Source organism: Cygnus olor, chromosome 2 (assembly GCF_009769625.2).
Source record: "Cygnus olor isolate bCygOlo1 chromosome 2, bCygOlo1.pri.v2, whole genome shotgun sequence".
In the NCBI taxonomy this organism is placed as follows: Eukaryota; Metazoa; Chordata; class Aves; order Anseriformes; family Anatidae; genus Cygnus; species Cygnus olor.
Window position 1 is genome coordinate 98,351,499 of NC_049170.1, and position 19,738 is coordinate 98,371,236.

The 19,738-nt window shown below is 42.4% G+C and overlaps 1 protein-coding gene across 8 annotated transcripts in view; it reads left to right on the forward strand.

Annotated features, from left to right (window-relative positions):
- Positions 1-19,738, forward strand: part of ZNF516 (zinc finger protein 516) — a 110,218-nt gene that overhangs the window by 77,905 nt on the left and 12,575 nt on the right. For 4 of the 8 annotated variants that reach the window (XM_040549532.1, XM_040549531.1, XM_040549529.1 and 1 more), the window contains exons 3-5: positions 6,914-8,401; positions 13,339-13,443; positions 14,352-14,419. In XM_040549532.1, coding sequence (XP_040405466.1) covers positions 6,914-8,401; positions 13,339-13,443; positions 14,352-14,419 — 1,661 coding nt within the window. The remainder of the gene's footprint in view (positions 1-6,913; positions 8,402-13,338; positions 13,444-14,351; positions 14,420-19,738) is intronic. The other 4 variants (XM_040549526.1, XM_040549525.1, XM_040549527.1 and 1 more) reach the window with 1 other exon arrangement.

Here is a 19,738-nt window from a genome sequence, read left to right on the forward strand (position 1 = left end):
AGGGCCCTTTGGCTGTTTGCACGCTGGGGACGTGGTTTCTGGAGAACTCGGGCAGCGTGATATTTTAGGTGTTGGACAGTGAGGATAAAAAGTGACGTGCAGGTAAAATTAGAAGCTGTAGAGTGTAAAAATAGTAAAATAAAACAAGCTGGCCTTCGGAATAACTCCAAAAGCTGTTGTTCCTGGAACAGAGAAGGAACAGGGAAGCCTGAAAACAAATGTGCAAGAAACATAACAGTTATAATACATGTTGCGTTTAGGGCTCCAAGTGTTAGTCATTTACACAATATGGAAACCATGATAGTGCTGCTTGGGAACAAAAGAGTGAAAAGAAAAAAAAAATGTTACTGTAAGGTTCCTAAAGGCTTAAAATTGCCTTGCTCACATAATAATTTCCCCTCCCTGGCCCCACTCCCCAAACCAGTAATACAAAACTGCAGTTCTTCTCTCTGTACTTGTGAGATGATGCTTTTTTGTCATCTACATCCATCTTTAGGAAGTATTTGGTTGAAAGTTGGCAGTCACCATCATGCGTCCTTGTCCTGAAATTGTTGGCCATGAGATTAAAAAATAAATGAGAATTCATTTTAGGAACTCTTAAGATTTAGGCAGGTGAAGGGAGAAACAGAGACCATGAACACAAGCTAAAACAAAGGGCAGCTAGTCTGATCAGTATGCTAAAAATGGTATCTCATTATCAAGAGAAATCAGGCATTCCCATTATCTGGGTTCATTTGCTAAGGATGTATAAGCTGTTACAAACACACACTAATAGATCAGAAAGGAAAAAGTAAGTCCACAACATCTAGCCACAAAAAGAAAAGAAAACTGCTGAAGAGCAATAAGGAGAAACAGCGTACTATTAAACAGAAACAAACTTCTCATTTGTGACCAGATGACTGGGAAACTCAGGACTTCTTGGAGAGTCTGGGACTTGTTTCTTCTGTATGCTGCTGGGCTCTGGTTCAGGGCTGCGTTACTCCACTTTCCCCCCGGCATAATTGCAGTGAAATCACTGCAGGGTGAGGTGAGTTAGCAGACTGATAAACCACCTCTACTGGTCAACATCTGAATCTCAAGAGTTATGTTGGGTTTATGCCTTGTTGAAAACCTCAAACCTTAGCCAAAAACACTCCCTGTTGTTCTAAAATTAGTTCAAGAGGAAGCAGGTATATTAGCTGATCATGTGCTTTCTGCCCTTCACTATTACCCTCTTATCTGCAAGCATGCCCTGTCATACAGTATTGAGTATTCCAATCTAACCGTGTTCATCTGTTTTTGTGAATTATTGAGGAGCTGTTGCAGCTGCATCTAAAAACGTCTAACAACATATAAAGCTAGTTGAGCTTTGCAGATGAGAAGCTGGCTCTCATATCAAAGCAAAATAACTTTTTCTTCCCAGTATCTCATTCCAGCAAGTGGCCTTGTGCTGTAGGGAAACCTGAGAGATATGCAGGAGTTGTCTCTTGCCTCGCAACCTATTTAGCATCACGTTGGGGTTCTGCTGTGTGATGCAGCTGGGGCAGAAAGCGGAGGAGGTGACGCATAGTGTGTAGAGGACATGAACTTGAAGAGACGGCATCATCAGCGTAAGACAAATCATCGTCTGCAAAACAGATAACAGGTCTCTCTGAACAACCCAACCCACGCTTGGAGGATCAACCGACTTAAACAGGATCAGAGGCTGACCAGTGAATTTTTCACAAGTCCTTTCCTTGGCTAACCACGTAGGGATTTAGTATGAAAAGGCTGGGTTTGGCATGCGTCTACAATGCAGCTGTAGTATGTGGATTTAGCTTACGAGAGGTTCGGGGTTGCTGTGTGGGTAGAGTGAAGGGCAGGAGTAAGTCATGCTTTCTGTCTCCCCATGAAAAGGATTGAATTTTATCATGCATAAGCAGTGTTTTGTCTGTGTAAGTTTCACATTCCACTCTTCCCTTGACATTTATTCTACAAGCTGCACATACACATAATTGGGATTTTTTTTTTCTGTTCATTGTGAGTTTTCCTGTGCGCGATTATATCTTATTGTTGTGATACACTCCAGTGCTCAGGATGACATAATTCTCTTTGGGAACCTGGCACTCCTCAGGAGCCTGCAGGCATTGGCCTGTCACCTTGCTGTCTTCCGCCAGCGAGGCTGGGGACGTTTAACTCTTCATCTTTATTTTGTAGTCAGTAACTTTTCTGTCGCGATTCTTTGAAACTCCTTCAAACTTGTCCATACTTGATATTCTGGGTGCGTGGCGTATTTTTGTTGGACCTTCCTTTCACGGGGTAAAATGCCTCAAATCTATGCTGCAGAACTGCTTTTTGCCTTTTTCCCCTGCCATGTCATTGTGTGGTACTTATTGCAGGCTTTTGCATATTGCCCATGACTGGTGTTTATATTATATTTAATGCATATATAATGATGCAACTGGTATGGCCATTGTGCCTCTTTTTTAGAGGAGTAGTTTTAGCTTTTTTTTTTTTTTTTAATAACATGCTTTTATTTGTGAAAGCTAAGCTGAAGAACCTCACCTAGTACACTCATATTTAACTTGTTGTCTACTGTAACATCTGTTATATTCAGCATTGCTCCTTCCCAGATTTCGCCCTCCCACTGCATGGGTTTTTGGATCGTTTCCCTTCACTTGTCTTAGCTTGCCTTTTTTTTTCTTCTTCCCCAGAATTAATCCAATTTGATTATTTTCAGACTCTGTTTCTATTCTTTTCAAGTCCCTGTGCATTACTTCCTTGTCCCCATTATTTTTGCAGCTCCTCCAAATGAGATATTTCCTGGAGACCTAAGTTAGCATACTGTCTAGAGTCTCTTTTGGATCATTAAGGAAAATACCAAGTGAAATAGGAGCTAATATAGATCTTTGCAATATTGCACCTTCTTCCAATGTTGTCCTTTGCTTTTATCGTAATTTATTTTCAGTCAGTTTTCAAATCAAGCCAGAGCATTCAAAAGTGCAAATCACTATCAAATGTTTACTGAAAATCAAACACACCACATCTGCTCCTTTCCCTTCAACTCCTAGTGTTGCAATGCTAGCCAGAAAAGGGGCCAATTTCTCGACAATTCTGCTCTTCTGAATAGAAATCACGGTTTCATTGTCCTCAGGCTTGTAGCCTGGTTTACTTTATAGGAAGCCTCATGAATTAAAACAGCTGTGCGGCCCGTTCTGAATTTTGGTTTTGTGGAGAACAGAGCTGGGAGGAAATAAGTGGAGTTTGTGCATGTGAGAGGGAGGAGGAGAGAAGGGGGTTACGTGTGGGGAAGGGGAGCTGTTTTCATCTGCCTGTGTAAGGTACATGACTAAGGGGTAGCAGTTAGATATATTTCTGAAGAAGTGGTTGAATCCCCAAGTGTTCTTGTATTTCTAGACCTGGGCTTCCCATATAGTTGAGTGTTGTGTCCTGCTTTGCTTTCCTGGGGTCTCTGAAGCTATGTCCAAAAAATCCCAAAGAGAAGCCTTAAAAATCTAATTTAAGAACACCGATACCTGAAGCCAAGTCCAAACAGGAGGCATGAGGTGGCATCAGAAGCCAGCTCCATCCTGAGCACTTCACGAAATTCCTCCGCTTCAACTGTTGGCCAGGTGTCTGCAACATCCAAAACCTGTAACACTTCAGGGCTGTGGTAAAAGGACCTTTCTCACTCTCAAGTATAAGTGGTAAACTGCAGTTTTGGGGAAGAAACAAAGGAATTAAGACAAAAATGAGAAGATGACAGGGACTGAAGGGAAGACAGTGAGAGAGTGCTTTGCCAAGAAGTCTTTCAATGGGGAACGTGAGTTATAGTCCCTGGAGATCACGCAAAAGGCATCCCATTCATGGCTTTTTGCTTTGACCTGGCCATAATAAAATCTCGAAAGTTTCTGGTGACAGTAATGCCTGCACTGCACTGGTTAGAGCAATATTTTATACCAGTGATTTAAAAGGATTGATAGTACCCCTTTTCAGCTGGGGCAAGCGGCTGGGAGCAGGCAGAAATAAATTTAATCTATTTTTCTAAAAAGGCTCTGACGATATCACTGGGTTGCGTGCTGGCTCCTCTTCCCTTTCCTGGCATCCTCTTTCTCCCCCTGCCTTTTGCTGCCTGCTGGCATCCAGCTGGGGCTGCCCAGCACACCAGGGGGATACAAAGGGGCAGGGGGGATACAAAGGGCCAGGGGGATACAAAGGGGCAGCCTTTTGGCCTGATGGGTGTCTGTGGTGTCGGGTCCTGGGGAGGGCAGGAGGGGGTTAGGGAGAAGTTTAGGCTGTGTTTGTGCTGTTGGGGAAAAGTGTGATTTGGCCTGCAGGTGGAAAGTGTGTGCAGAGCTTAGGGAAGACAGGTAAGGCTGTGTTTGTTTAGTGTGTATTTTTATTTTTCATTTTTATTTATTGCTAGAAGTGCAGCTTGAGCAATTAATAATGCTATTGAGGCTCCCGAAGTAAGCTGTTAAAATTATTCCTGGTATGTTTGGTACTGCTTGTGTAAGACATCAGAGGAACTGAATGGAGCAGGAAGCTACTACAAGGCGTTAGGAGCCGTGTTTTGTAATAACCTTACAAATTCTCATACGTTACACTGGCAGCATCTGACTTCAGCGCTGTGGTGATTACAGGCAGTGCCCAGAGTTACCTCATCACTGCCTCCCGGCGTTTTCACATTTATTCTGTGCTGCAGTTTCCACCTTTTGCTTTGGTGACTGCAGTAACCCGAGGGGGCTAAAAGAACTGTAGCCATCTCCCAGGCTATATACCCACAGTTGCTCTGTCTGCTGCTTCCTCCTCCACCTCCTCCTCCTCCTCCTCCTTTCAAGTCCATGCCCAAACCAAACTGCCTCCCCACCTCATCATCAGCTCGCCTCAGTCAGTTCGGCTGAAATGGCAGTCTCTGTGGGTTTTTGACGAAGCCAGGGACACCCAAAGGGTGCCAGGAGTAGACAGAGCTCCCCAGGATCTGCTGGCCCCTGTGGAAGGGCTCGGTCATCGTGGCCACAGGGACCAGGCCCGAGAGCGGGGCTGGGGTTTCTCACCACCTCCCCTGCTCCCTGCGCCGGGCTCGGCTTAGCCAGGAGGTTGGTTCAGCCCCCACGGAGTTACTGCCGCGATTGAATGATTTGTTTTTGCTTTCCTTCATTATTTACTACGATGATCAAAGGACCCGCTCCTTGTGATCGTAAAGGGAAGCCTTAAAATCTTATTTAAGAGCACAAATATTTTGGGCTTTGACAGATGTGCTTTGAAAATAACACAGATGTGCAGTGTCAGATTTCACTGCTGCATGCAGTGTCTTTGTTTCAAACTGTAAATTTAGCCAGTAGTGCTGGGCATGTGCTTTCCCAAAGCTTTGCCCCCTGTAACACAGGAAAAACAAGTTTGGGGGTTATGTTTTTTTTTTTCTCCTTGTATTTTTTTTCCTGACTTTATTCCCTTAGAGAGGTTGAAAGGAAAATGATCTTAGCAGAGTGAGCACTCAGCCCTGCAGGACTGCAAATCTGTGGGTTATTTTTAACCTAATTACCTCAAAGTAAACAAAACCTTACGATTTATTTATTTATTTATTTATTTATTTGGCTTGAATTGAAGACGAGGTTAAAGGGACTTTATTTGCAGTGAGACTCCAGCTGAAGCCGTACTTCCATTGTGCCGTTTAGAAAAATGCCTGTGGCACTGCAACCTGCTAAGGAACAGCACTTGATTTTCTGAAGCACTGCCTTTTCTGAGTTGATGGGAGAGGATATGCAGCGATAGAGCAGTTCACTCCTTTCCCATTCTCACCACTCCTCCGGATATGGTGATCGCTTTGGACTGGTGACATTTTAGATGGAGCATAGGCTCCTTACACTTGCCTGGCAGTGGCTCATTAACTGCATGTTAATTGAAACTGAAAGTTTGTCAGATGATTCAATTCAGTTACATGTTAAATGGATTCAGTGAAGTAAGCATTACTGCTGTGATGAAATTCTCTCTGGAATTGATTTATGAACTGATTTGGAGGGATTCAACGACTTTATCAGCAGCTCTGAGAGAGGAGCGTTGTGAGAGCGGGTGGAGGTAGCCGTGCTCCGAGCAAAACAAATCATACTCTTCTGTTCCCCCCTAAACTGCTTTAATTACTGCCCAGTATGTTCCCTTTCCAGGACATGTGTTAGATAAATTTGCTCTGAAGAGCCGAGAAGCAAAGAAGAAACTGGGAAGAACTGAGAGTCTGGTTTGAATTCTGTAATCTCAGTGGCTGAAAATGTTGAATTCCTTATCTCTCAGTGGACTGAGCAGTCATAAAATTTACCTAAAGTTTGACTCAAACATAAACGTATGTTAAAATAAAAATGTATCTGCTTTAAACTAACGGACAAAAAATTCAAAATTTACGTTCTTCATAACTCATCTTTTATATTGGGCCACTGCAAAAGTCTTTCTTAAGTGAGCAATTTATTCTGTATGCTGTATCTGCTTATATGCTTGGTTTCAGTGTGGAGCCAATTTTTATTGCTGAGTTATAAACCCTTTGGAAAAAAAAGGGGCTTGCAATGGAAACGCTGACAGACCTTTAACTAGGTCAGTCTTATCTGGCTCCATTATCTTTGCTTTTGTTAAAGCATTAAATGGCTGCATATTTGTTTATCTTTCTCACAGTCCCAGAATTTTAACATGGGTATATTATTGAATTGTTCTTTCTTCAAAATGTTATGAACATTTGAGAGTTTATCCAGACTTTACAGTGATCTTTAAAAATAAATTGAACTGTTGTGTCTTATTCCATGATTTTCTTGCTTATACAGTACATTTAGTTTGTAGTATGTCATTACAATACTAATACCAAAGTTTGCCTTTTTTTCCATCTATTATACTGTATTCTTGAATGTTGTTTCGTCTGTTGTGCTTCTTTTTACACAAAATGACAATTACATTTTTTGTTTGTCCCATTCAGATGAAAAGCCATACCACTGCAATTTTTCTGAAGAGGAAACCCCTATGGTAACATCTCAGTTGGAGGAAATTCCGAAGCTGGGAAGCCGCAACACCAGAGAAAACGAGACCAATGAATCTAAGCCAGAGATTCCAGCTTTGGTGTCAGCACTGGAGAGTGTCATCAAGGAGCCCTTTTCGAAATACCACGATCTGAAAGGTTCTGTGGACATAAAGATGCCACCATTTCACCACAGCCAAGGGCTTTCTTGCTCCAGTCACTTTGCTGGCTTTGTTTCGGGTGTGGGCCAGACATCTTCAAACACGGTCATGGACTTGAAAACGTCACTTGAAGTGCAAGCTAGTCGCTCTAGAGAAAATTTTCTAGACTTACACAGGGATCATCCTCTAACAGAAAAAGGTGCAGAAACTCACGAGGCAGCTCCACTTGATTTGAGTGAAAAATCAACAAGGGATAATTCATGCAATAAAAATTTGAATACATCCTGGCAGGCTGCTTTAATTATCTACCCATGTCCTTTCTGCAGTCACAAGACCTACTACCCTGAAGTCCTGTGGATGCACAAAAGAGTTTTGCACAAAGTCAGCTGTAACTCGATGGTCCCCCCTTGGGTTCAACAGAATGGATTCAAGAGTATTAAAAACAACCTGGTTTTTCTGGCAAGGAGTGGGCGTACCGGCCCCCCTCCCGTTCTTGGGGGTAAGGAATGCCAGCCTTTGCCCGTTGCCAGATTTACACGCACTCAAGTGCCAAGTGCATTGCCAGGGTCCAAAAGCAGCTCTCTTCCTGTTGGGATGACTGCTAAGTCTGGGAGTGTGCATCAGTCAAAGGACAGCCATGCGTTTGGCCACTGTGGTCCACGCTTATCAGGTCTTGATGGGTACAGACAGCCCAAATTAAACCATTCCCAGGAGCAATACAGCATAGCAGCACAACAGCCTCCGCTGAAAAATAAATATGAAGCAAATTCCAAACTTATGCAAATGGGAGCATATAGCAGAAGTGTAACGCCTACTCAGACAGTCATATCCAGGCCTAGCACGCAGTCCAGCAACAGTAAACAGGTGGAAAAGTATGTGGTCCCCCAAGGAAGTACTGGTTTTGTCCCTTCAGGTAAGCACTGTGCATCTGATTCCGTGAAGGCCAAATTCAACCCACCACCACAGTATCATCCCCTGTGCAAAAGCGAGCAGTACACTAAACACGAAGAGCCATCGGTGCCTCAGAGGGAGTCTCACATAAAGGCTGGTAATGAGATGAGGACATTGGCAAACTGCACAGCTGTGGCACGAGCAAGTCCACTGATGCAGCCCCAGCCTAGCGCAGCAGGAATTTCTTCGGCTTTACACTCCAGCAAACAGGATCCGGGATCAGACGGGCATGAGAAACGTTTGGACATTTTAAATATCTTTAAAACATACATTCCAAAGGACCTCGCTTCGTTGTACCAAACCTGTGGTGCCAACAGCCCTGTCCTGGATCATGCGGGTAAGATTTCATGAGCCCTTCCACAGCTGGGGACGTGGCTTGCTTGCTCCTTCTTCATTTTGAGCCACAGCGTGTTGTTTTGCAGTTTCCTCCTTCTCCTTTTAGCTGTTGGGATTATAAATTCATTGTTCTATCATTTCTGGATAGGCTTGAATAGACTTGTTTACCGATCTTTAACATTGCAGCATCCCCCCTCATGCACTGTGTGACATTTCTGTCACAGGTTAAATGTAGTTGGTTCCACCTGGAGTATTCCTGTTGCTTCGTCCCCTCCCTTCAAGCAGGCTAGAGTTACACAGATGTGCTGTCACACTATGATCCCACTGATATGCTGGTGCTGGCAAACATCATAATCTTTTTGCTTCGGGCAAAATAAACATCCTCTGGGGCTTATCTGTGATGTTATTTTGGAGGTTTTGTTCAATTTTTTCTGCAAACAAGTCTTCCAACAACAGAGGGGTAATCACTTGTCAGTGTCCTTTGTCTTTCTTGACAAAAGTCTAAAGATCTCCTTGTCCATATCAAAAAATACTATAGTATTTTTCAAACAATTCTTTTGATCTATTTGTTAGTTTATAATTAAAAAGAGGTATAGCTGAATATGTGTCTGCTAATTCACATAAGCTGGAAAGGCTGCTGTTCAAATAACGAGTTTAAAGTTTAAGGACTAAAAAAGTACTGCCACATTTAAAAAAAAAAGGCTGGGGGGGGGAGGAAGAGGATAAGAAACCTGTGCATTTGCATTTGAAACCATACTCTTCTGACTATCTGCCAAAATTAGTTTGCCTCAGTGGAAACTGAAAATCACACTGATTTATTACTCTTGAGGTGGGTGTGTGGGGGTGGAGAACGGGAACCACAGTCCCTGCTTTTGCCCTTTGTAAACCATTCAATTTTTTAAGCACTTCTGTTAGTAGAAGCTGTGCAAGAACTGACTTTCACATACAAAAAGTACTTGTTTCTCACCTTTACTCCTACAACTGGAAATAGCTGGAAATTATATGCTCACCTGACATAATGCTCTCTGTTTCATCAAAGAAGTGTGTGAAATGGAGCCTGTGACCCCACTTTGTAAGGGGGATGACAGGACATTCAGAAGCCAGCAGTCTTAAGTTGTGGTCTAGGTCCCAGAAGGTGTATGCAAGTTGACTGCTCTGGCAGCTGTGAGGCATGAAAGGAGCCATGATGTTCAGTCAGGTCTTTGTGGAAGGTCTGTTGGAGAAGACAGAGGCAAAATCTGTCTGAAATAGCTCATGAGGTGTACCTTTCAGCCTCTGTTGTCGCTTTTAATCAGGTAAACTGTAATGCTGCATAAGAGATGACTTTTATTACTATTGATCATTCAGCAGGTGGTTAGAGGCTGTGTAATTATTGTAACTATCATGAAGCTTATTGAAACTATCATGAAACCCATGTGGAACACTGGGGCACAATAAAATAAGGGCAGGATTTCCAAAGAGGTCTCCATTTACCTGTTTTTTTTTGTTGTTGTTTGTTTGTTTGTTTGTTTTTTAAATAGGGATTTTATTGCCAAAATGTTTTTGCTGGGCAGTGATTTCCAGAGACACTTTAACTGGAAGTTATTTAGTGCCTATCTCTGCTTTGAAATCTCTTCTTTCATTCCAAGTGTTTTACAGCAATCAAGTTTTCAGAACTTGAAACTTTTTTTTTTTTTTAGTGTAGCTTGTCTTCATTTTATATACAACTTCCAAGTTGTTGATGGTTCTTTGAACCAATTGGCATGATGGCTGTTTTTCATAGCACTAAAATAAAAAGCTGCTGCAGGCAAAAGGAACAAGATCCTACCAACTGCAAATAGAGGAAGCTAAATGAACCTTGTCTGAAATAACACATGGTCCTAGACTGAGCCCTCTGTCAGTATGCATCATACAATTAAGCCTTCATATGGCAATGTGAATAGGGCAATCATGACATAAACGACAACCAGAAATCCCACTTAGATATGCTATTTGTCACGTTTTTTCCCACTTGAATGTTCCGTATAAACTTTACTTGGGTGTTTGGTGCTAATATACCCACATCTTGGACCATATTAGAATATTTTAGTGCGTGGTTGTGCAGGGTTTAACTTCCCTTATAGTGGCTGGGTTTATTTCTGGGATCCTTCCTTTTACATTTGTGTTTATTCCAGCATGCCCTTGGAAAGTTGTACGTGCTGTTGTGATGCAGCTGCAAACGCAAAGCTTTATGCACTTAGGCTAGGTTCATTTAGCACTGCCCAAACTTCCCAAATGCTCGCAGGGAAAATCTCATTGTTACATATAATAGTTATTTGTTTTGCTCATGGTATTTACATGAATTGCGGTATTAGGAAAGGATGGGTTATGGCAGCAGATGCGCTCTTTCCCTGGGGCTCCTTTGAGGCCAACTTTGAATACTGTTTTCACAGGAGCCCCCATTCAGGTGGTCATCTCCAGCTACCTGGATTTGCCAGCACCTGCAGTCATCCACCCTTTTTTGTTCACCCTCCTGTGTCCTGCGTGATGGCTCAGGGGGGCATTACCTTGCAACAGCGACGCCCATAGCACAAAGCTCAGAGGAATCAAAAGCCTTACACGCTCCTTCAGAAATACAACGGCAAACATACCTGGAAGCCATCCACTTTTTTCCACCTATTTTTTTAAATAACTGCCATAACATCAGTGCCAGGGAGGGGTTGGATGAAAGTGCTAACCCATTCTCCTCCGCATTTGTATGCTTTTAGCATTACACACCCAGCGATTCTCAGCCTTCCCTCCTCAAAGCACAAGATGCGGGTGGGACCAGCACTTCCACGCAGGCCGTGAGATTGGGCCTACGACGAGTGCTGTGACAACTTTGGGGCTTGGTTCAGAGCCTGCCATTAATGCGAGTCTCTCTAGGACCTGGCTTGAGGCTGCCCCATCTCCCCTGTCCTGCTGGGGTTGAGGTGTGCAGGTTCCTTGGCGGGGGCAGTGGTGTCCTGTGATGCTGAGTGAGCTGTGCTCGCTAGGGCGTATGTGCAGCATGTGTGGACGGAGTAGGAAATAGCCTCACTGTCCCGAAGGCCCCTGGGCTCTTGTGGTGGTTGTTCGTGTTGTTCTAAACAACAGGATAGGATGGTTCTGGCTGTCTTTGGTAGCAGAAAAGCCATTTCCTGCTTCCCAGAGAGCACAGCATCATAAAAAGGAGTTGAAGAAGAGTGTACTCATCTTTCCTAGAAAGGAGGCCTGGGGTATGGGAGGGATTCAGGGCTTCCAAGAGGTGGCAGAAAGCCATCCAAGAAGCCCAAGCCTCCTGGGCTCTCCTGGCAGCAGAACCCAGCCTGTCTCTGCAGGCTGCTGCTTGGGGCAGTGGTCCAGCAAGCGCTGCTTCTGGTCCCTCCTTGCACTTCATTTAGCTTTGATCTCGAGCTTGCAGCTGTAGCTCTGGCCGGTGAGGGGGAAATGTTGGTAACATATCAGGAAATCCGCTTTAACCTTTGCTACCTCATGAGGCAAATCCGTCTCATTAACTGTGAAGCTCCCATTGAACCTGATGTGATTTTGTGTGTGTGTTTGTGTGTGTGTGTGTGATCTGGATTTGGCCCTAAATCATGATCTTGTATTTGAGTGCCAGGAACTTGTTGGAGATGAATGTTCAGTTATATAATATAGGCTGTGCTGCCATCTGCAGGAGGTGCTGTTATGAAATGAGAAATCAGCCGTAGGATTTTAGAGTGTGTTTTTGGTTTTGTTCCCCCTCCCCCCCTTTTTTTTTTTTGTAGCCAGACTTTTCTTCACAATCTATATTGTGGTAAAAATCATCATAGGACACTTGGTGCCATACAAGCAGAGGAAGTGGTAGCCCATCTCCTTTTCCATTCACTTTGAGGTACAGCAGTCTGTATTTTGGATGAGCCCTCTGGCACCCTGCACTTGATTTTCAATATTTTTTTTTTCCATGACACTTTTTTGTTCACAATTTTATTCATTTAAAATGCTATAATAGGAGGAAAAAAAAGAAAAGAAAAGCTGAAACTTCACTTCCGCTGACAACCCCATGAGAATTTCTTTAAAAGCCAAAGTACTCCAGTGGCAAATGAAAACATCAACTCTTCCCTTCTGAGGAGGGCGTTTTACCAAAATAGAAAAGATGATGTTCGGCCATATTATTTCTTTAAAAAAAGCCCAATAAAAGTCAAATGTGTCTTTTTTGATCAGCAGCAAAAAGACAAAGACCAGCCCTTTAAGTCAGATACTGTAAACTGACCTTTGGAGAAAAAGGAGAGGTTTGAGCGGTTTTCCACAAATGCTAATGGCCTAGAAAACATGTTTACCGAGGGCTGGAGGAAGGCTGCTGCGCCGCGACTAGCTCAAAATGTCCGGAATGACACTTTCATTCACAGATGTCTTTCGTCTGTGCCTCCGAGCTCCGGGGTCAAAGCAGCACCGGCAGGCAGGTAGGCAGGGGCTAAAGGTTTGATCAGTTTGTGATGGCTCCACTCACTCTGCATTTGTCTCTGAGGTATTGCCGCCCGGGGGGGACAGTCGGGCTCTGGTCCTACTCACTTCCTATTATCCATGTGACTTGTCTCCGCCACGCTGGAGTCACTTTGATTTGCCTGATGTACTGCTTGACAAAGCTGGGTGATGGCTGAAAAGTGGATCCAGCTGCTCTGAAAAGCGCACACCTGACATGCCAGTCCTGGTGCGGGCACATCATGGGGAGCATTTTTTAATTCAATGTAATTTATGCATTCTTGCAGTCCTGTGTGTGCCTGGCCTGTCAGCCAGTGCCTAGATGAAGGCTGACAGTTGTCATCCAGGGCCTGAAGGTAGCCTCACATAATGACACATTAGACATACTAATGATGTTTTCTTCTGGCATAATGTTTTCTTCTCAACTTTCCTCTCTCCTCTCCCCACCACCCCCTCCCTTCCTCCCTCTCTCCCTCCCTTCCTCCCTATCAACTACAGGGATGCTTAGGACACAAACACGCCAAGGAGACTGCGTCTGCAGGGAATGTGGAAAATGCTTTAACCAACCCAGTCACCTCAGGACTCATCAGAGGTCCCACACAGGTATATTTTCACACTTGCTCTTGCTTTCTCCCTTTCCTGCTTGCCTTCTTTCAGATCCGGCTGACAAAATGCCAAGAATTATGTTTCACGTACCACGTTAACCTCAGTAATTCAAATACCTAAATCTAATACACAGGTTTTTTATTTTTACGACTATTGCTCTTGTTCTCCGGATATTGCTTACCTGATCCCCACCCAAACTCCATAAAATTGCAATGCATTTAAGATAAGTCTGTTTGCAAATGTTTTATTTTAATTAGAGAGTAGGGTACTCAGAAATGAATATGCTAATGAATTCTGTTGCCACCAGCACAAATTGAAATCAAAGTACCCCTTTCAGCAGAACATAAGGCTTTGTTTTGCCTCATCATTGCTGTTGACAGGACCGTTTTTGCAGGAAACGAGATTTTCCTCAGACCGGTTGGTCAGTCCTAAAATCAGAAATCCCTACCAGCCGTTTTTAACCTGGCACAGTCTGTTGTTGAGACTGGGGGAGGCGAAAGCCACCAGTGTCGTTACCTCCTGAGCATTGCACGAGACAGTGAGACTAGCGGGCTCTTTCTGAAAAGTGTGAATGATGCATACATAAGCCAGTCTGATGCAAAATGACAGAGGCCAAATGGTAAGTAATGCAAGAAGAGGGTCCCTTTACACATAGACTGATAATTAATGTTGTCAGTGATTGCTTTCTTCAGCGCTGAAGTCTGAATTAAAAAGGGCAGTGGCCCTAGGCTGCCATTAGCACACTCTCTTACAGTAAGTGTTACGGTAAATTGGTATTTTCCGGCCACAGGCTAGTAGCTGGTGTCTTTTTTTGAACGTGGTTAATCTGTAATGGTCTCAAATAATGTACACACACTAACGAAGCTTGAATGTTCATCTGTTAACAAGCCCCCTTGTTCCCACAGTGGTATTTGAGTCTAATGGACTCCGAGGTACTGAAGTTCACACCACCTCCGCAGATGCCCCAAAACAAGTATGTTTTACAATTAATTGGATGTTTGGTTTTTAATGTGGTAGCTGGGGAAAAGTTGCACAGTGATACTCATCAGTAAAGCACTGACTGTTTTATAACATGTATAAATAATAATGGTGTTGCTTGATATTTAGCTCTTAATTTTTTTAAGCATTTTATCAAAGTCTGTTATGTAGAGAGTCAGTTAATTGTAGACCAGGTAGTCAGTGTTTAATTAAACATGTTACTGACTTACTGGGGAGTGGGTGGGATAGATAACGCTAATGCACAATGATATGTAGTAGTGAGATGGTATTTAAAGAATTCTTACAAATAGTTTGCTTTTACAACTAATATGTTTTCTGCTGCAGCAGTGCAATTAACGCTTAGTCTGTATTTTTCTGAAGAGTCTTCATACCATAATATCCAGTACCTAGTCTCTGAAAGGCTCATCTTCCAGTTCCTGTGGACTCTGCAAGTTAGTGCGCTTTCCTCTTTCTAGACTAGTGTTTCCTGTCTTAACAAATGCTTCTCAGCTCTCTGAATTATACGTGACACAGCTGTGATATAGAAAACCATTAAGCTGAAATTTCATATGGCCTGTATCTTTGGAGACTACTGTCACACCTAGGAAGGTGGACCTTGCTACTCCATGGTCAAGCTTGGCAGGTGGGTTTCAGGGCATATCTTCTCATGGGCAATTTTCTTTCATTTTGGAGCTGCCTCCAGCATCATTCACTCCTTCTGCTTTCATCCATATTTTTAATATAATTTTTACTACATAAAAGTTTTTCATACTGCCCTCCCATATCTTACTAAGCAATTGCAGATGATTTTTTCTGTGCTTAAAGAACGCAGCTTAATATCAGTCCCACCTTCATGAAGTTTAGGAGCTGTTTCTACTTATTCAATAAGCATCCTCACCACGTTGCTTAGTTCACGTGCTGCACCCTTCGTGGAGACCCTTGGCATCTTCTCTGTTGTGCTTGCTTCTTTCTGCCCTGGAGGCTACTCTGGGAGTTCATCCTCTGCCACAGGAATTATCTGACGTGCGGTTAGGTTGTAGGAGTGGCCAGCAACTCTCCTCATAAAGTTTTCAAGATGATGTAGCACTTCATGTTGTTCTGGGTAGTGTTTTTTTTGGTTTTGTGGGACAGTAGCAGCAAAATTCTGCTCTAATGGGAGAACTAGTTGAAAATGCGCTCTTTGATGTTTACCTAACCAAATTGTGCAAGGACATCCATCTTAGGAAAAGTATATGCCGGGGAGAAAAACTGCAGCTCTGCAAACTAGCTCAACTATTCTTTGGTTCTCATCATTTTAATGATCTAGATTTAATAAACCTAAGCACCTTGAAAATGCTCTTTCATCTTTCCATGCTCACGGTTTATCTCATATGTAGTTGAAATTGAGTTCTGAAGGCAGTGTTCTGTTTTGTTTTTCTTTTTGGTTGGTTGGTTGGTTTTTGCCTTTTTTTTTTTTCCTCTAAAAGACAATATAATGTCAAAGTTGGAAATACATTTCCGAAAACTTCTGAAGTGGTCATATCTACCCCAAAAATGCTGTGGCAGCTCAGATGGACTCTTTTTGTAATTTGGGTTGTATTACTGCACAATAAATTTACTCATAATCTTGTCTTTGTAAACTACTGCCACACCACAATTTATTGACTAACTTCTTCCACAGCAAATGTAGTTTGCTGTTGCAGACAACAGTCCATGTCAATCTGTCTTCAAAGTATTTGATTAAATTACAGCATCTTTCAATACAGCAGAATACTGGGTAGAGGTTCGGCTCGTGAATTGTTTTGTCTCTTCCCAATCAGTATTTCTCCCACAGAAGCTGTAGTATGATCGCTTTTTCCAGGCAATATCTTCCTTTCTTTTGTCTTGTTTGTTCTTCAGTATCAGCCTGTGTCTCAGTTTGTCAGTGTCTGTGTCAGTTAGGATTATTCAGTTGTCTGCTGTTTTCCTTGTTCTCATCACAAGCAGGCTTTGCACTCCCGCAGAAGCCTCCACCTGCACGGTCCCTGGGTTTTAGCAAGGGAATACATTCATTTCTACCTGCAGCTGCAGGGACCTTTAGAAGCACAGAGAGTAGCTCTCGCACCAAGAACAATGCCTGCAGCGCTCTGGAAATGTTACTATTTCCCACTTTAAACATTGTCACTCTGTCTTCATTTCATTTTAATTGGGGACAGATCTATTCTTGAGAGTTTACAGTGTAAAGTCAGTTCAAGTTACAGAAGTGCCATGCACATGCTCCGAGCAAGAAACAATAGTTAGCACGTACAGTAGCTTTAGAAGGATTTTTTTTTTAATGTTAAGTGGAAACGATTCACTTTACATAATGTTTCCTCCTCACAGGTAAAATATCTTCCCTGAAGTAGTCTGCTAAAGAGTGAAAATATTAACATTAGTATTTCGCAGTTCCCCCATTCCCTTCAGTAGTCATGGAAGATCATCTCTAAAGGTTTCCTTTATAAAAGAAGGTTATGTAGGGCTTTTAAAATTCCCCAGCATAGTAGCTTACAATAGTGCTGCATTATATAGCAGTTTTCTCAGAGAATAATTTTAATTCCGCATGTTAAAAATAGGGTCTGCAGCCAGGCTTTTTCAAAAATGAGCCAGCTAAATCTATATTTAGGTGTCCAAATAGGAAACCTACTTCAGGGTAATGAACTGCTAACAGGAGATGCAGGTGTGCAGCAGTACTGCAAAGCAGGCCACCTATAGGAGTGTGTGAAGAATTCCACACACACACGATTTTGATGATAATAGCATTAGGCTGCATTTCATGCTTTGGCATTAGCACCAATGAAATAAATACCTTGTTTCCTACATTTTGTTTATACTTCTTTCATAACATTGTTTTCTGTGTTCTCTTCTACCTGAATGCTTAAAAAAATCCATCAGATGAATTTCTCTTGAACTCTAGAATATTTCTTAGTCTTCTTTGTCTAAAGGTCAAAAAATGCTTATTATATACCCCAAGTCAATACAATCTGTGCAAAGTCATGCAGATTCTCTTGAAATGCTGCCATATTAAACATACTGAATATTCTGAATATTCTTATAAATGCTAAATATCCCAATATATCCATAATTAAGCTTACTTATCCACGATGAATATGTATCTTAATTTGGAATACACTAAGCAGCATCCAAAGACCTGATTTAGTAAGCATGAATTCCGGGAGCACACTCCAGTCGCTTAGACATAGCAAGACAAAAGCTGGCTCCCTTTTTGAAGGGTCCCTGCACCAGTGTGAATCTCAAAGGGGCTGCAGCTCTTGAAGCAAAGCTCTCCTAAAGCTTGGGGTTGTTTCAGAGGAACTGCCTGATTCTGTGACGTTGCAGCCAGTAGCGCAATTCCCAAGTGCATTCAGTGGCACAAGGATTGACCTGTAGCCTGCTCATGCAAAATGGTAACAGCATTGGTGGCAGTGTCTAATGCGTATGCCTCATATTTAACATCACCTGTTGTATTTTTAAAAGCATATAAAAATGTGGCCCACTTTAAAAATATGATTTATCAGTGACAAGTCAAAAAATATGCTCTAAAAATTTTAAAGGACAAGTAATTGGATTTTTCGAAGGCATAATTTACTGAGTAGCAACAAGAGTTCTGTCTAATTAAGAGCCTATATATATATGTGAAGCATATTTACAGTGCTGGAGCCGAAGACACTCTAGTACATCTGTACATCCATAGTTCTCTCTACAGATTTCCTTTTTATTCAAGAGAAGCAAGCAAAACCCCCAAAACTCTAACTGTCGCCCTCTGCAGAAAAGCATCCTTTTACTCATAGAAAATCAAGCAAAAGCTACCAGCTAGGGAAAAAAAGTGAATCGTTGGTATCACGGATATTTCTGGCTGAAGCTTTCCATGTGCCAGAAGTCAACGACCCTCCTTTTCTGTGAAAGAACTACAGACACTACACTTTTTGGACGTTGTTCATGGAAAAGAGGTGTGTGCAGCAGATTCTGAATCACAGGAGCATAACACCTTCATTGAGGAGTCCATGAGGTTTAGCTTTCTCTGCTATGACTATTTAAAAATATTTCTTTTAGTGCTCAACCTTGAGATAATGATGTGAGTAGTCAGAATTTGGATGACTGGAAGAACCCATCAAGAAAAAAATCTGTGTTGCAAAGGGACCTGGGATCCCTTTGCTGGGGACATGTTACCTCCAGTGTGTTTATAGTCCACCTACAGTAAAGCAGCTGGAGGGAGAAGGGGAGGAGCAAAAAAGAAAAAAAAAAAGTTATTTAAACCATTGGCTTGGTGTTTTTATTTGGATCTGAAATTTTGGCACTGTCTGTTAGAAGTCCTATTTATGACATTTGTTCATATGAAATGTCTTGTCCCAGTTCCTTGTGGAGTTTCTTCTAAAGATCATGATTAATAGTTCAGTCCTCATTATTGCAAATGTTATTTTTAAATAGTTATTCTGAGAACAAGAATTCCATTAATCAAAATAATAGATAATGAACAAATAAATGGCAACCTAATTTGTCTCGTTCATACATATGGAGATTATAATGCAAACAATCAAGGAATCATGGAGGCTGCTGTACTGGAATCCGAGTAATATGCATGTGTTAGCTATCCATCAGTTTCGGAGCATTATAGACAGGATTAGCAGCTGTAGGTCTTGTCCCCGCATTTTCCCCTTGCCAGCAAACTGAAAAGGTGTCCATGCTCCAAACTGATTATTGCAATTTATTTCAATGGCAGGTCATGTGATCAGCTGTCTCCAATATATTAAAATGTGCACAGACTAATTTTTCCTTTTTCTAGTTAACTGGTGTAACGCCCCAGAATTCAAAATTAAAACAGCTTCTGGCATGGAAGCTATAGGTTTCATCTACACAAAAAGGGCTTTTTTTTCTTCTTTTTTTTTTTTTTTCCTTCTAAAGTTCTGGAAGTGACAAAAGCTTACTTTTTAAAATGGTAAATTTTGCAGTTCAGGAGGAATTCAATCCAGCTGTGTATCAGATGGTTCAAAAACTGATGTGCATGCAAGCATATCACAAAACCAAAGGCTTAGGGGTAGTGTTTGATTTGCTGGAAAACCCGCCATTGGCCCTACTGTGAATGGGTGAAATGGGGAGGAACCTTCTACTTCCTTGGGTGCCTATAGGGTGAGCAACTGGGTGGGCTTTTGCAGACACAAAGCCTCCTGCCCAGGGAAACATCCTTTGCCTCCACCCACCTGCAGCCTCCTCCACTATGGGGAGGCCATTTCTGGGAGGCTTTCTTTGTCCTCCTTTCGCTGGTATTCTCCAGGCAGAAACCACACACTCGCATTTGCTAACGCTGCATTTCAACCAAGCT